The 18,036-nt window shown below is 39.5% G+C and overlaps 1 protein-coding gene across 1 annotated transcript in view; it reads left to right on the top strand.

Annotated features, from left to right (window-relative positions):
• mei4 (meiosis-specific, MEI4 homolog (S. cerevisiae)) overlaps positions 1 to 16,231 on the top strand; it is a 43,185-nt gene extending 26,954 nt beyond the window's left edge. The window contains exon 5 of the mRNA XM_054618982.1: positions 15,817 to 16,231. Within this exon, the coding sequence (XP_054474957.1) occupies positions 15,817 to 16,062 (246 nt within the window). The 3' untranslated portion in view covers positions 16,063 to 16,231. The remainder of the gene's footprint in view (positions 1 to 15,816) is intronic.
• The last annotated feature ends 1,805 nt before the right edge of the window (positions 16,232 to 18,036 follow it).

Raw genomic sequence — 18,036 nt, 5'->3', positions numbered from 1 at the left:
ACAGCAGCCAGCCGTCCTGTCTCACCTCAGGCTGAGGCGGGTTAACTTATTCTATGGTAAATAAAAAATCTCTTTCCATCAGCCTGTTATCTCCTTTTCTTTAAACAACTCACTCATTGTCTCACTGCAGTTACATTTCATTTATAACCTATAACTTTTGGGGGATACTGAGGCGTTGTTTTTACCTCAGAATTCGTGGTTTTTAATTAAAAAGCACATGATTGCATGAATGTTTATTATCTTCTGTACATTTATTTATGGTATATGGAATATTTCTATACATTATATGATGGTTTTATTGGTATTCTGATCATAAAATTCACAGTTTCAGATCAGAACAGCACAACAGCTCATAATTCATCTCTAATATCTATTTTATATTAATGTGAAAACATCTTCAAACTACTGGATTTAGTCTAGTTCATCATCAACACTACATTTTACAGATTACATGTGAACACATCATCCATCCATCCATCCATCTTCCGTAACCTGCTTATCCAGTTAAGGGTCGCGGGGGTGCTGGAGCCGATCTCAGCTGTCAATGGGTGAAGGCAGGGTTCACCTGGACAGGGTTCACCTGGACAGGGTTCACCTGGACAGGGTTCACCTGGACAGGTCTCCAGTCTGTCACAGGGCTGACATATAGAGACAAACAACCATTCACACTCACATCCACACCTACGGGCAGTTTAGAGTCTTCATGAACCTAAGCTGCATGTCTTTGGACTGTGGGAGGAAGCCGGAGAACCCGGAGAGAACCCACGCTGACACGGGGAGAACATGCAAACTCCACACAGAAGGTTGTCCAGCCCGGGAACTGAACCTAGACCCCTCTTGCTGTGAGGCGACAGTGCTAACCACTACACCACCGTGCAGCCCTGAACACATCATGATAACGTTATAATTTACCTTCACCCAATACTAATTTTCACTGAACAGAGCCTGAATGCATCATAATGTAACTGAACAGAGCCTGAACGCATCATAATGTAACTGAACTGAACCTCCGTTTGTTTTTTGATGAAATTGTGTCTACAAGGGTCCATGTGGCTTTTTATCTGGATGGGACCCTTTATTGTACATTTTGAAGAAGTTTTGTTGCACAATAATCATTTTAAAACTTGCTTTACTGCTGTTGGAGCTCAAATTGCACATTTTTTATTTTCTTACCTATTTTTAAAAACATAATGTAGTGGGGGCAATTTACTTGAATCTGAGTCATTATTATACTGAAAATCAGGATGGCCTTTAAAATGATAACTGACTTATGTCTCTCGTCCTTGAGCAGGTAAATAGTTTGCTTTAAAACCTACATAATAGGTAAAAGAAAGGTGATAAAGACAGAATAAATGCTTTGTTATCATCACTTGTCAGTTAGTATTTTTCAGTCATTTTCCAGGGACTTCTTTTCTTTCCCGTCTTGTTTTTGAGGAGGCTCTGGTGGCATCTGTGGTGACGGCTTAATTAATTAGCATTCTTCTGGCTCTCTGGTTGCCTGTTGGCTTCGTCTCTATCTGTCACCATCCTCCCACGGCGCTCGCCTGTCTCAGCCTTCATTAAAAATAATCCACTGCATCTACCACACGGTAGAGCGCCGCCGCTTTTATTGAATTACGTTACAGGAACGGTCGGGACACGCTCCCTTTCATGCTCATCCTGGCCTTTCTTATCACGCCATGATGGTTGGCTTTCTGCAGACGGGACCTCAGGCAGTGGGAACGTACTCTTTCTCTCTCTCTTCTCAATGGACACCAGCCATAGTATTCAGGCAGCTTGAGTTATGGCCTCCAGCACTTCCCCGTGATGGTCATAATAGCTTTGGCATTTTAGTTTGAGCTACTATCTGACTGGCCCACAAATCCGCCCAGAGACATGAACACACTCGGCTTTATCAAGTCTGAGAAGCTGCTAAACTTAAGCAGTCCCTGCTGGAGAGAATGTGAGAAGTAATTGAGCCAATATTTAGACCAATCTGTTTCAGCGCCAAGTACATTTAAAGAGCAGGAGTTTGGCCAAGAACAAAATACATATTGGCAGGATTTCCCCAGAAAAGCTGCAGTAGAATCCAAACTATGACTGTGCAGAGTTACTCCCCAAAGCCACTGATGTGATTCATTTTTACAGCTTTAAATGCACAACATGTCAGCAGAGGAGAATTTACATAAATTCTGCTTTATTCTCGTGATCCATGAAGTTCAATAAGAGAAAGAAAAGCAGGATGGGAAAATGACTTATACAACATAATGGAGCTTATTTTAGCTGACATTTTCAGTAACATCTCTGTTAAGGAAAATGCTTTTCTAAAAACAATATCAATTCTTCATGTATATTTACAATCTATCTTCAATGTTCTCGTCCTGATTGCTGATACTGTAAATGTACAGTTTCCTCCTCAGTGACTTTTTTTCCCGATTAAAGGTTTTCAATCTTAATCAAGGGGCGAAGGACAGAAGTTATAGATCCTCAAACGTCTTGAAGGAAATGTGTTATATTGGGCTGTATTAATAAAATTGTCTTCACTTAAACGATTAATTGACAATCATAATTTTGGTTGATTAACATGTAGATTGACTCGTCGGTTTCAGTACTAGGCTGAGTCACACAGTAACTAGAATGGAACTCGGGGAGCACAGATAAAGAAGCCAAGACCAATGGTGCATTCAGGTGCTCCTCGGTTGGTTCCATCTCATTAATTCGGAGGCTGTTCTTCCTACTTCGGTTTGTTCATGAACTTTAAGTTATAATGTGGAAACAACATGGACGCTACAATGAAAATGTGTTGAGTTTTATTGCTCAGAGCGTTTAAACAACACGTTAATGGCTGTTTCTGAGTTGTTGTTCTGTTGATTTCTCATTAGAACCATTTTTTGACTAAACTTTCAAACAACGTATGCAACTTCCATACAGGTTAGTGCAGTGCAAAGTGCTTCATGAATTACTGACAAACCAAAAATAAGACAAGTACAAGTGTGGGCCAAGAAAAGTAATAAAACAATAAATTAAACAATTTGAGTTTTGAATTATACATTTTTAATCTGCGATTTCGAGAGGTTGTGTTTTGCTTGTTCATGACAGCGCTGTTGGGTCTGTTTTCAGACGAAGCAGAAGAACATTTGGTCTTGTGGCAATTACTTTTATGCTTGAGAATACATTAAAATGAAAGAAGAAACAAAAAGAATGACTAAAATCTATTGAGGCAAAATGCCCCATCTTCCAATATTAACAAAAAGTGAAACATAATGCTTGAATACACCCTCGGTGGTTCGTATCTACTTCATAATTAAATGGTTTCTTACTTGTCCCAAGCTGCACTGTTCCACCAAGTTTTATTTAAATCTGGTTATCAGTTTATCTGTTATCCTGCTGAAAAACAACCAAATGGAGCTGAAAACATAAGGTCTTTGGCAGAGGTAAATAAGACCAGAACTGCAGAGATATTTCATCCATTGTTTGACGCTATAGATAATAAGCTGAGTAAATGCTGAACAGAATGGCTCTTTGTTTTGTTAAATTATTGAGTCATTAATGAGTAATGAGCTTTGCAAAAACCTGTCGACTATTAAAAATGAGTGGTGTTTAAACCCCCCAGTGTTCCGGTTTGAAGAGTCTCGGCTCCGTCCACCGACGCTCATGTGACAGATCTGAAGAAACCATCAGATTGAGGAGGAGAGGCAGAAAAAAACTTGATGGACAATTAGCTGAGGATCAAAGCCGTCCTCTGTCCTCAAAGAGCATCACTGCTCTCATTAGTGGACTAACAGACCCTCTAACATACCACACAGGTGTTCAACAGTCGACTCCTCAACCTTTCATTTAGGGTTATTAAGATCTAGAGGAAAGCTGCACAAGTAGAATAATGATGGGAGTCTTTGATCTCAGCCGACATCACCTGTAGTTTAATATGGTTTATTTTTTCTTTATCGTGAACTGTATCTTCCCTGGAAACTACAGTGCTGTTGAGAAATGATGGCATATAACCTGCACTTTGAATTCAGAAGGAAAACATACAGAACATCCAACAGAGATCACTGCAATTTACAAGCAGAACACAGCAGAAAAGAACAAAATGTCATGTGAGAGATTTCATTAATGAAAGTACCAAATAAAACAAAAATACCATGAGGGGTTCATATGTGGCCTTTTTTGACTGAGCCCAGAGATAAAAAATAGTTTGACTTTTGGAACATTACAGCACACCACACCGCATGTCATGTGACGGGGAACAACCAATCAGAGCTGGCAGATACCTTTTCTTTCTTCCGTAAATAACAGTTAACAGGAAATGAATGGAGGAGAAGTTAATCATTTTTCAGGACTACAAAGAGATTTACTCTTCATCCCACAAAATATTTTAATTGCTTCACACTTTCCATCCACGTCACAATCATAATAATAATTCATTTTATTTGTATAGCGCTATAAAAGGTACTAAAATGCACTTTACATGGTAAAGACAGAAACAATTAAAGCAATAACAATGTAAACAAGGTGGAGAGATGACATTATAACAGAAATAAACAAAACAACAACAAGAAAAAAGACACGCATAACTAGCATCACAGGTACACAACACCTGGTTTTCAGACAAACTGTCACAGACAAATCAGACTGTAAAGCTGGGAATCCATCCTTTAGTTTAGTTATTGAGGATTGCTGCAAATGTTTTGTTTCATCATCATCATTATCTTCTTTCAAGCTTGCAGGTTTTGGTTGCTTTGTAACGACAGGCGCACTAAATTGATGAAAGTGGCATTTCCAGTGTTTTCCATGCCTTTTTAGTCATGTGAACGGCCTCTTACACAATATTTATTATCATACATGAATCATTAAAGTTACATGAATATTTAATTCTAAAATATCATGGTTATTGTCCATACCAGCACATGGTGGACCTGGATCACGAGGCAGATAAACATGTTATTTATCACGTACAGAAACGACCTCGGAGGAGGTTTGCACTCTCTAGTTTACCCAGAATTCATGGCAAATTCCTCGTAGAAAACACAAACAAACTTGTCTTGCCTAAAATAGTCGGAAGTTAGAAACTTAACCGTCCACAATGTGGGAAATTGTCTTTGGCTTCATCACAATTAACATGAATTACAAATGAAATGGTAGTAAAACATACTGAAAACAATGGGAGAGGGGTGGAGTTCAGTTTTACTAAATCAAATACAGTTCAATGATATAATGCTATTACAAAAAGTACAAAATGCAAAGACATTTAAATTCAGTGAGTCGACCTGAACAGCAGACATGTTTGTGCAGCAGATGATTCAGACGTTAGTTTGATCTCAGCATTGTGCAGCAGATGATATCACATGTGACAGAATGACCTCGTCTGTGTGACTGTCTCTGCTTCATGAGACCATTTAACAGAAACAGACAGAACCCAGAGGACCCCTGCTGGGTTTCTGATGCTCAGATAAACTTCCAGAAAACAGGGCGATGCCGTACCTTTGTGTGTGTGTGTGTGAGAGAACCAGACCAACCTGTGTTCTTCCAGCTCCTCTGGCGGGCGAGATGTCAAGATATGAGCCCAGAGAACGCCGACTTGGATGAGATTGGATCGATTTTCTGTCTTTTGAATCAGTGGATTGTCAGCGGACCGCCGTGAAAGAGAGGGAAAGAAAATAATAAAACACTGCAGGAGGATGCTTCAACATGACAGAGAGGAAAAAATCAATTCCTGGGAGTTGTTGTATCTGGAAGGTGGAGTGTGTTCTCACTTCAGTGGCAGGATTCATTAGTACGCCGCACTACAAAGGAGAGTCTCACCCTGGGTTTCATACATTTTTCATTTTTGCCCCCATATTTTCAAGTATAAAGGGCACATTTCACTTTTGGCAACATAGAAATGAATTTCTTATTGATTCATTTGTTTCTGATTACGTTAACCCTCTGAACCCCCAAAACCAGGCGGTGGGATTGAAAAGCATGTTTTCTTTAAAAACTACACCGTTTGTCACAGCAAGAAGCTGTAAAATCTTGCATTATTGTCAGATTTTCAACTTTACGAGGGTCCGTGAAGGTATCATGAGTAACGAATGCTTCCATCAGATAAAGCAGCCAAAACAAAGTTTATAATTGTGATATTTCATCAAAAACATTTTATTCTACATGTCTCATTTAAAATCTCGCCCCAAATAAACTGTTTGCTTTAAACAGATTCTGTAAAAAACATTAAATTCTGAGCTCTTCAGTTAAACTATGAAGCTATGATTGATTTGACTGAGACCAGCAGTCATGTGACAAAAAAATCAGTGAAACTTTGACTTAACTTCAGGCGTCCATTTTCCCCAACATTGGTAACACTTGTGGACACCTACTAAATGGATATGTAGATTCCAGTGTTTTCCATTTTTGTAAAATAAATTGTCAAAGAAATTCATTATTTTTTAAAAATGATTTATGTCACTATAACTGTGTAATTCTGCACTAAAGACATGTTTTAGTTCTCTCTACTTCCATCCATGATTGTTCTGTTTCCATAGAGGAGCAGGACTTTTATATTGCAGTGAAAATCAAGAACACAGAGAGTAAAATGTGGACCTGCTTGGGGTTCAGAGGGTTCAGAGGGTTCAGAGGCCTCTGGATCGTCTTTCTGAAGGGTCTATCTGTATTTTTCCATCCTGAACACTTTTGTGTTTTTGTGTCGTCCATGCTGTCATCTCTTTCACATCTTGCTCACGCTGTTTCTTCTCTCTTGCAAACTGTCGGTAAACGATCGATGTGATTGGCTCAATCGAGTGAAGCTATTCCCGTGTATACTCCGTTAGCTACGCCGCTGGTTACAGTCGCTGACCGCTGGGACAAAAGCAAAGCTCCTTGAAGATTATTGAGATATTTACTCTCGTTATTGGCATTGGGTACTGATTGAAATGTTATTTGGTTTGGATCCAATTGTTGATGATCGCTATAAAAAATACACTTTGATTCAAGAATAAGCTCCAAATAAAAAAGCGCAGTTTGAGCAATTAAATCAGATATGTGTAAAGGTAGCAGACACAAGTCAAACTGGACCTCTCAGCTCCTCTGAATGGACAGATAGTGGGTCAGCACCGGCTGTGGCTGTGGAGGCTAACTGACGGTGTTATTGCAGAGAGGAGGCTGAAGCTTCTCGCTCACTCTGCGGGCTTTCTCTTCTCTCTCCGGTGACAAATCAATCTCTGTCCTTGATCAGTAAATTACTGCCCTTCACACTCCCAGCCGAGCACAGCTTCATTATGTGCTCTTTGTCAGCTCCTCCTCTCTCCTCTCTCCTCTCTCACTGCCTCCGTCAGTTTGTCTCCGTCCTCGTTCTTTCACATCAATCTCACCCCCGTCACAGGTTTCCTTTCTCTGCCTTTTGCCTTTTTTTCTTTGCATTATTTTATATACTTGCCACTCTGTATATTGCATCTCTGTCTCATTCCCTCTCCTCTGTCTCCTATCTCTTTAATTCAATTCAATTCAATTCAGTTTATTTTGTATAGCCCAGAATCACAAATTACAAATTTGCCTCAGAGGGCTTTACAATCTGTACACATCTTTACACACCTATGTAGGTACAACAATCAGATAAATAAATGAAGCAACACCTGCTGGAGAAGGTATTGACATAAACACTAATGTAAATAAACACTAAACAGCAGTAAAGCGGCGAGTCACAGATGGTTTAGAGATAATTAGCAGCGTATTGATTCAATTATATTTTATTTGTAAAGCACAATGTCATTAATTTGCCTCAGAAGGTTTTGCAAACTGTATAACATACAACATCCTCTGTCCTTGGACTCTAGCATTGGAAAGGAAACAACAACAAAAAACCTTTTATCGGGTAAAAAGAGAGGAATGTCAGGGATAAACAGACGTACAATAAATGTCATCACAGTAAAATAAATATCTTTGTGTTTTGGACGGTTGGTCCAAAGACAACTGAAGATATGACATTATGTTCTGGGAACAAGTGATAGCATTTTTCTTTTCATTTTCTGACCTTTTAAAGACCATTTTAAGAAAGAATCCTGAGTGGCAGCCCTGTTTTTTTAAGTTTCAAGCTAAAACCCTTTTCATGAACCCTTTGAATCCATCTTCCATTATGTCTTCATTCTTCTATTTCCTCTTCGCTGGAGAAACTTTCAATCCTCACTCCTCAGCCTGACTCTTCCTCCATCAGTTGACGCTGTCAGAGCTGTAACGAGCTCCAGGTCCAATCAAATGGACGATTAAATCCCATTCAGGGTGCAGAGCTTTATAATCTCAAGGCAGCTGATGTTATCTGGGTCATGGTGCTTCAGGCTCCTTTTGCTGCATGTCCTCACCGCGGTCCAGGTCCTCATCCACCTCGATGCAAAAGGCCTTCACACTCCTCAGGGTGAGGTGATTATCAGGGTTCCTGCAGTATGCAGGTGTGGAGAGGTTGGTTCTTTCAAACATCTCTGCAACAAGAGCCCCAAAAATATGAAATGTTCAGCTGCTAATTATTTCTACAATGTCTCCAGAGCTCGACATTAATGCTTGCCCGGAGCAAATAAACTCTGAGTTTGGGGAAATGGAATGCTTCATTCAGTTTTCCGATTGAACAAGTTGAAATGTATTTCCAGAGAGCTCCAACAACTGCACAAGGGGAGTGTAGTCGGTAAAAATATGCTTATGGGAGATCAGTATGAACCAGGCGGCAACCATCCCATTCTGCCAAATGAAGTCAATGCTTCATGTGTTAAAGCTGCATTCTCTCTCCTGTCCACCAGGGGGCGACTCCTCTGGTTGTATAGAAGTCTATGAGAAAATGACTCTACTTCTCTCTTGATTTATTCCCTCAGTAAACATTGTAAACATGAGTTTATGGTCTCAATCTCTAGTTTCAAGTCTTCTTCAATACAGCATGATGTTCATTTAGTAAATGATGCTCCATTTAGAGTCAAACAGACCATAAAGCAGGGGATGCTTTAGGGCGGGGCTACACACTGATTGACAGGTCGACACCAGAGACGTATACGGCGTCTCTACGTCACTCCTCCTCAGTCCATATATGGTCACTTCCTTTTCATTGGTGTAAAAAAACAAAAACATGGCGACGGCCTTAATCCAAGATGGTGACGACAAAATCGCCAAACCCGAGGCCTCCAAAGTCAGTAGGATTCACCCTCTGGGAACCATGTAAGTCTGTACAGAATCTCATGGAAATCAATCAATTATGACAAAGAGCATTATTACATTGACAGTTGTATTGGATTCATTTTATCGCTGACACAAAGTACTGTCGTATTTGTTGGAGGCTGAAGCAAATAAAGTACAATTCTTACAGTCAAGGCAATGTTTGTAAAATACCAACGGAATCCTCAGACTGCCAGCTGTGATCGTGCTGCGCCATGCAAACACAGATGATTGTGCTGGGTTCTGTTGGGCTGATTCTCTTGGTAGATAATTAGCACCTTTGTAGGCCATGAAGCCTCTGTGTCAGAGCTGCAACCTCCTGCAGGTATTAGGCATCATGTTGCCAAGCTTCAAAGCCAGAAACTCCTCTTCATGCTCACCTGGGAAGTCTGTCACCAAACAACCTTTCCCCCTCCAGCCCCACCTGAACCCTCACAGTCCAACCTTCAGCTAAAGTCAGAGGAGATGTAGAGGATAGAGTTTGTTTTGGCCTCTAACTGAGAGGACAGAGAGGGTAGTTTATCAGGATTATTGAAAAGGCTGCAGCGAGTCCTGACACTGTCGGCCAGCGGCGGCCCGCCAGCTCCCCGAGGAGCACTAACGAGGCAATGGACGGCTCAATCAGTCTGTCCTGCTGTTTCAACCCACTCACTTAGAAAAATAATGGACTGTGGTTGCATGCAGATGGGCCCAACATCACTTCATCTAGTGTTCTTATCTCCAAATATCCGTGCCCTTTAATGGAGTTCTATTTGTCTTCTGGTTCAGCTGTGTTGTTCTTTGGCTACAGCTACTAGAGGGATATAAACATTGGTAGCCATTGGAGAATCATTGGTAGCCATTGGAGAATCATTGGTAGCCATTGGAGAATCATTGGTAGCCATTGGAGAATCATTGGCGCTGCAGGAATGAGTCCTAAAACAAAGACATGACTCAGCATTTCTGCACTTCCTGTTCTCTCGTCTGTGTTTTATGAATGTTTTCTGGATAGATGTCTGAAATAAGGTCTGTGTTTAACACAAGCTGAAGAGATTCTAACGTTTAGTTCTATGATTTTAAAAAGGTCAGTAAATACCCCTCTGGTGAATTTACCAGCTTTTACTTAAATGAGACGACTGAACGTCCTCACTAGAAAACCTCCTTTAGCTTAGTGGCCTTCTAGAGGGGAGGAGCTGGAGGAGCTGGGTGGGAGGGGTTTATTATCGCTTGTTATCTTAGTTGAAGGCGTTTAGCATCTTTCATTATGGTCATTTTAGCATGCAGATGTTAGCATTCGGCCTGTTTTGTGGATGTAAACTCTTGAGACGCATTTTGTCGTTGCTCATGCTCTTCCACCACCTACCCTGGCTGCCCGTTGATTACCGTTGCCCCTAATATGTGCTGTTTCCTGGAGAAAGACCTAAAAACATCATTTACTTTAGTAAGTTCATGTGAAGCGTCCTGGTTTTAAAATACTTTCAATGTCGGAGACTTTTCTTTTGTCTAAATTAAAAAGAGGAATTGTAAAAAAACTTTTCATTTACCTTTAAAAAGGTTAATTTACCTCAAAGTTACTGTATATATATAAAAAAAAAATATATATACAAATAGTCAGGTATTGTATTAGTACTAGTATTGTTGATACTGTGTCAGAAAAGGTATTGCATCAAAGTGAGGCATTGAGACTTCATGTGACGCAGAGAGGATTTTCTAAAGCAGGTTACATATGAGGAGGCCCCCCTCGGTGAAAAACAGTTGTGCTGTTTGCGTAATTCCTTCACAGATACTCCATCACGGCTCCCTCTAGATTCACAGGCCAGTAATCCATTTCCTCTCTCCATAGTATCCCCTTCATGGCTTCAGTAACTCCTGGCTTTGACAGGTTGGAGATGAAAGTAAGAATATCTGTGGCTCTCTCTCACCAACCTGACAGAAACCAGCTCCACCATCATGGATGCTGACACCTTTTTTGGAACTGATGGCGTAGTGTTTGAAAAGTAAATGATGGCGGCAGTTTGTGCAGGTTTCTGCGTCATTGCACCAGATGAGCTTTTTGTTTTGTAAAGCCTGTGAATGGTGAATGGATTTATGCATTTACAAAGCGCCTTTCTAGTTTTCCCACCACTCAAAGCTTTATTGACACACACATTCATACACTGACGACGGCCAAGGTGACCCCTGCTGATCTACACTAAATCACATTCACGCACACACCGATGGCCCAGTCTTTGGGAGCAAACCACCGATCTTCTGCTTAGAGGGCCACCCGCTTTACCTCTGAGCCACAACCACCACACAGGACGGTTCTTTTGCACAAATAACAAAATTTTTTCAACTGTTGTTATTGGGATGGGTACTATTTCATAAAACATGAATATTAAGAGAATATTACGTATTTCTTTTCCATTGGGAGGTCAATTTTTCTTGGCTTTCCCACCGAAAATATAGGCATCAAACGTAGCACGGCAGAACAGACATATTTAAAAAATGTACACACATTTTTGCAACAACACAGAGGCTACTTGGGCTAATCCAACACGGCAAACTTTATTACTTCTTTCAACCTTGACAAAGGCAGCACAGACCAGATCCACTCCTTCTGTTCTTACCTTTCAAAATAAAAGCCCTAGACATATACAGACAATGTACCAGAGGGTAAACAAACATTCACTCAGAGCATTTCAGTAAAAGAAAACTCAATAAAATAGCTAATAGTAGCTCAGGCTATACAATAGTTCATCTCATATGTTGTGTATGAGCTGGCCTTTAATATCATCGTAAACTGAATATCTCTGGGTTTTAGACTGTTGGTCGGACCAAACTAGACATTTGTAGTCATAGTAACAGTTAGTGGAATAATTGAAAGAATAATAGATGAATTGATTGTGAATATTGTCACTAACAGCATCCATTGGCCTGAGATCAGTGAGGGGGTTTGTCATCAGCAGCATCCAGACTGCTGAACATGTTTTATACTCGCTCTCGTTGTTGACCTGGAATCTGAAAGTGTTTGCAGAGCTTCAGTTGTTTTCTGCTTTAAAAAATCTGCATATTAATTAATGGCAAAGCCTGCAAATAGGATATGCACTGCTTAGCCAGTTAGACTGAAACCATGTTTCAAATAAAGCGTGACATCCTCAATGTCGTAAATCCTTTAATTCCCACACTTGCAGCTTCATTTCATTTCATGTTTTTGTACGTTTTTTTTAAATCTTAGGTGTTAATTGGATCATCCAACGGCACCAGTGGAGCATTCACAGGATGACAAGAAATCATTTCAGTGTGCTGAGTGAACCTCCAGACTCATGTGCATGGACAGAGCTCAGATGGTCTTCTTTTAGTGGTGCTGCAGTCTTCCCTTCCCTTGTCCACTCACATGAAATATGTCCTTTCCATCTTGTTGCCAGTTGCTGCAGCAGACTGTAATTATCTGAGTCCTCCGTGTCAAGCTGCCTGGCACCGTCCTGTAATGGCAGCGCTCCACTAAATGTGTCTACATACTGTATGTACATAAGACAGTCCCTTCATTTACAGTCCTACACAGGATTTGAGCCTGTTATGTACTAAGAGGTCTAACAGGAGAACTAAACAAGCCCGAGTAGTTCTTTCTGTTTTCATTAATATTTCAAAGCACAGCAGTCAAAGACGATTCCCCATCTATAACCATCTTTTTAATGACTGTATGTCATGTACAGTATGTCAAAATGTCAGGCCCTATCCCTCAGAAAGAAAAAGGAACAGGAAGCAGGAATAGCTCCTCATCCTTAAGGCCTATATGCATATTTCTTGTTTCGTTTGAAAGATAAGAAGCTAAGGAATATGAATCCATTGAAAGTAAGTCTGTTTTATTACCATTCCAAACTAAATGGAGATGCAATAAAGAATAAAATACGATTTTTATCCTTGCCTAGTTTATATATACAACATTGTAAAAGCAATATTAACATTATGACCATAAATAATGATGAAAATACATGTTTTTAATGCTCTTAACTACAACTTGAACTGTAAATTTGATAAAATGACATCAAAATATAACATTTATGACCCAATCTATAAAGAAATCCTCATGTGGTCTCCATGTTTGTCTGTTTAATTGGAGTTTTACTTCAAAACACAATTCATTTCCATTACAAATGACATAAATATCACAAAACCATTGATATAGTAATACAAACAATGGATATTGAGAGCTCCATGCTTTATGGCAGATGAATGGATAATGCATAGACATATGGGGCTTACGAAGGTTAAATATGTAAGACTTAATGGACAGTTTGGACTTTTAAAGCTGAAGACCATGTTTTCAAAACAGCACAACATCCATATCCTCTAGAACGAGACCATCTTCCATCCTACCTTTTTGTAACTACGCCACACAGGTGTACAAGGTACCCGGTCCGTCCGGTTTAACAAGTTTTTAATATGTATATTTGAAGAGGAATGAGACAGCAGAGATTTGATCTCATGTCCAGCTGTGTGTTCATCAGTGCCGTCGACTGTCCAGACATATTCATAAATATTTAGTGTATCTGCCCAATATTTCACGACAAAAACAACAGTGTGAGAAAATATAATGATGACTCTGTTGAGTCCAATGAAACTTGTTGTGTAAAGCCTTTGGGTCCTCATTGTTTTACTTGCTTTATACATATTTAATGAGCATTGTTGGATGCAGCCTGAGATCTAAGATGTTCGAAACCAACGAGTGCTTCTCTGTTATCGTTTTGCATATGACAAGAAAGAACTTCAAACTTGGCTATAATCGTTTACCTGTCCAGCAAATGAAACAGCACCTCCAAGTCAGTTTTGACTTTTTCTTCCGTTTCTGAAGCCCCTGATGTTCCAAATGCATTTCTGAGGTTCACTGTGGTGTTTGGAGAAGCTCATTCAGGCGCTTAGAGAACAGACATCTGAACCTTTCAACCATTGGAGGGACTGTCATTGATAAGCAACATATACAGTAAGACAGGCTGCTGACATTTAATGCAAAAGAGACTGTAAAATATCCATTATCAGCCCCCTTTTAGTCTTAAATAATCTGGTAATGTATCGGCAGAAACGGAATTTTGAAAGATTGGAGCTCCATGTCTCTAGAGTGCTAAGTGAGCGGATCGTGATGGGGTCTAAGTGCTGCTCCTGTGTGTGTTTTAAGGGGTTAAGAGGTGCTGTTGTCACATTCTGTCAGCTCTCTGAAAGCTCGGCCTGGAGGAATACCTGACAGCCATCTGCCGGTTGTTTTTCCTCCGTGGCATCTCACACAGGGAGACAAAATCAGGCACACACACACACACATTTGCAAAGGCACCGTGAGATGACGCCTGGAAGAAACACGGTAGCTTCTGTTCATTTGAATAATTAATATTTGCTCCGGAGTGTTGTTGAAAACAATCACACCGTCATGTGTTGTTAAATCACCAGTTTCAACTGTCTGCTGCATGTTGCGACACCATCCATCGATCCTTCATCCCTGAAGGATTACTCCAGTGTTGGTTTAAACTGCAATGATTCACATTTTCTGCTGGTTTCTTACAACTGTCTAGTAGAGACTTGTTGAATGTGTATCTCAGCAGAAGGTGAGGTCCAGGATGTGGTAGAAAGCTCTGACACATCGGACGTTTGAGAGTTCAAAGCTGCTGTTGCTGCTCGGAGATTTAGCCAGAAGGTTGTAATGGCAGCGAGCCAAGATGCTGTTAGCGAACACCAGAGAAAGGAAGCTGTCAAGATGGAGAAGCAGAGCTTTTAGGTTTGGTTAGTCCAGGGAGCTCCTGAATCAGCAGATAGGTAGAGACGAAACTACTCTAGTCGCCATGTGGGCTTTGTAGAGGATTACACCTTTTAGATCTGGTTATATGTTTAAGAGAAAGGCATCAAATTCCGTTAAATATAAAATAATCTACAAAGCCTTTCAACATCTTTTAGTCCAGTTAAAACACGACGCACGCCTTTTTTGGGTAGTACTGTTGTGAACCGCTCCAAAAAGAAACAGAAAGCAAAGTAATGAATGAAATAATTTTACATTAAGTTTTAGCAGGTAACATTGGAGAAACTAACAAAGGTAGGGCCTATGAAATCTGTTTTTATTGTTGTACAGATTCTGTGTTTTTTCTGTTTTGAATTTTTCAACACAGAGAGCAGAGGAGAGAAGCCTAAACATAGCAGCATAGTTTGGGGGTTTTCTGTTCTTTAAGTGCTGTAAAAAATAAAACAATTTAAAGGCAGGGAAACCACAGATGAATCATACATAAAAAAAAACTGCAAAAATTGAAAAATATATATATAAAAACAAACAAAATCAAGAAACGAAAGACTTAAAAAAACAAAACAGCAAATAGCATCAATCATAGAATTGTCATTCAGTGCTGCAATGATCCTTAATCCTGTTTATCAAATCTGACATACTTATAAAATCATCTAGTTTATAATGTCTCTGAAGCTCACACCAAGATGAGGCTCAAAAAACTTGAAAAGCACTTTCGCCAAAAACAAAAAATCCTAAAAGTTGTAAGACTTTTAGAAGTTTGCAGACGCAGTGATTTACACCTTCATCTCAGTGTTTGCAGATTCATTTTGCAGGTTGCCCGTATCTCAAATGTAGTCGCCCTCCTTCGTCTTTCAACAGCGGTCCACATCATATATCATCTTTGTGTCCGATCAGTAATTCAGCACTAACGGCGATGTCACTTCCTGTTTTAGGGCCAGGAGAGCTCCTCGCTGGACGAGTTTCCCGTGGACCAGTATCAGAACTCGTGCTACCTGTTCTGGATCCTGGAGGAGCTCCTGCAGAACTCAAAGGTACCGTGCAGGGTGGAAGTGGGGTCGGATCAGACGGGCTTCCTCCGTCACTTGGAACAGCGCGTCTTTCTTATGTCGGAAGAGTTCCCGTTGTTTTTCATCTGCATGTGGAGGTTAGGATGTCTCCTCACCTCCTCGGACAGATAAGATCCCCCGAGAGCAGGGAACAGGTTCTCCTTCCACCCCTTATAGGACCAGAACGCTTTGAACTGACACTACAACCAAGAATATGAGAAGGGATTCAGTCTAAAGATGGACATCCAGGCTTCTCTTCTTCTTCACCCTCAATAGATTATCGTCGGCGTATAGAAGTCAATAAAAAAACACAGCTAAATGTATTTAATGAGGATTTTAATTGTTCTACAGGCTTAATGAAATGTGTGGTTCCTGTAGCTGGCAGGAAATGTTGTAAATGTTTGTACTTTGGGCCCATTTAGTTTTATTTTGTTCGAGTGGTATGAAATGCATAACTGCACAATTTAAGGGGAAAAATAATACTTTCTAAAAGTTGTTTACTTATTCATTCCATCATTAAATGTATCCCTAACTGAGTAATAGCATTGTTTATTTTTTACTGCGGGCAAATGCGTCTTAAAGAGTTTTATTCCTTCTGTGTTGTTGTGATTTGTTGGACATTGAAGTGCTGCTTTTAATTGAGTAATAACTCTGAAACTATCACTGCAAGCCATACATTTACTAACGATTCTCATTAAGTACTAATAGTGTACTACACTAATCCTCCTTGAACCGCCTTCTGTAATGGATCAGTGCTTTCCCAGGGCCATCTTATTTATGTGAGTAATAACTGAGGCTCTTTACATTATTATTCCCCCTCTTGATGTTCTGGTGTTCAGTCTGTTTTGTATTTTCTGCAGCGGTTCAGAGCAGGTTTACAGAAGTGTGACAGAAATAATCGGGTTCATTTCCAGCTTCTTGACAGTTTGAGAAAAGTCTTCAAACTTTACAGAATGTGATGCAACAGACGTGACTCCTGGTTCATTCACAGTATTTGTTAGTGTACTCAAATTGATGTGAAGAAGGAAAGAGTGACCTTTGTGTTGAAAATGAAGTCTGTTTTTGATATGGAAGTTATTACACAAATAGAAAACTAAGTAATGATAAAGATAAAACAATACAAAACAACATTGAAGACGTTCTACAGACTGAAAAAGAAGTATTTAGCTGAAACTTATTCAGCCTCCTTTTTTTATTACATACAACCGATGTATTGACAAAAAAAATTCTATATTCTCACTACACTAATCTTATCACACCAATTTCTCTTCATTGGATTACTTCAAACTTACAAAATGTGCTAAACGTAAGCAGTTCTTCAATACTATGTGTGTGTTCTGACAAGTTTGGATACTTTTAGGTTTTGTTTATTTTTCTAGTTAAATCTATCTCGTCTTTGATGTCATAAGAAGAGGGTTTGAAGGTTTGTTGTACTTTATAAGTAGTCCTGAGTACATTCATTTTATGAATTTAATTTAATTTAACTTTCACTAAACCATTCATATTTTTAACTTCATTTATGAGATGTTATCCTTTTACTTTGTTATAGTCATCTATAGTGGTTATATCCATAAAAACACACAATTCAAATGATTAGGAAATATGCAGGTTTTTTTGCATAAGAACATCTTGTCATCAGTAGTTTTAACGATGTATTATAATCTGCTTAGAGCTAGTGTTAGGAAGTTAAACATCATAATTCATCTCTAATAACTATTTTATATTAATGTGAAAACATTCAAACTACTGGATTTATTGTAGTTTATCACCAACACTACATTTTACAGATTACATGTGAACACATCATGATAACGTTATAATTTACCTTCAGCCAATACTCATTTTCAGTGAACAGAGCCTGAACGCATCATAATGTACCTGAACTGAACCTCCGTATGTTAGCTATTGATTGGTATTGGTTGTTTACAATTTGACATTATGAGAGATTGGCGACTAGAAGTCGAGTATTTGAGTATTTGTATGTAGGATTGAGTCTAAATAAACTACATAGTTTGTGTTCTTGGTGATGAAGGAACAACATGGAGGCTCATTTATGTGTTTTTACTTCACTTAACACTTAATGTTAGCGTAACGGTGGAGCAGGAG

This window comes from Anoplopoma fimbria, chromosome 18 (assembly GCF_027596085.1).
Source record: "Anoplopoma fimbria isolate UVic2021 breed Golden Eagle Sablefish chromosome 18, Afim_UVic_2022, whole genome shotgun sequence".
Lineage (NCBI taxonomy): Eukaryota > Metazoa > Chordata > Actinopteri > Perciformes > Anoplopomatidae > Anoplopoma > Anoplopoma fimbria.
Note: the sequence above shows the minus strand (reverse complement) of the source record. Positions and strands in the feature narration are given on the sequence as shown.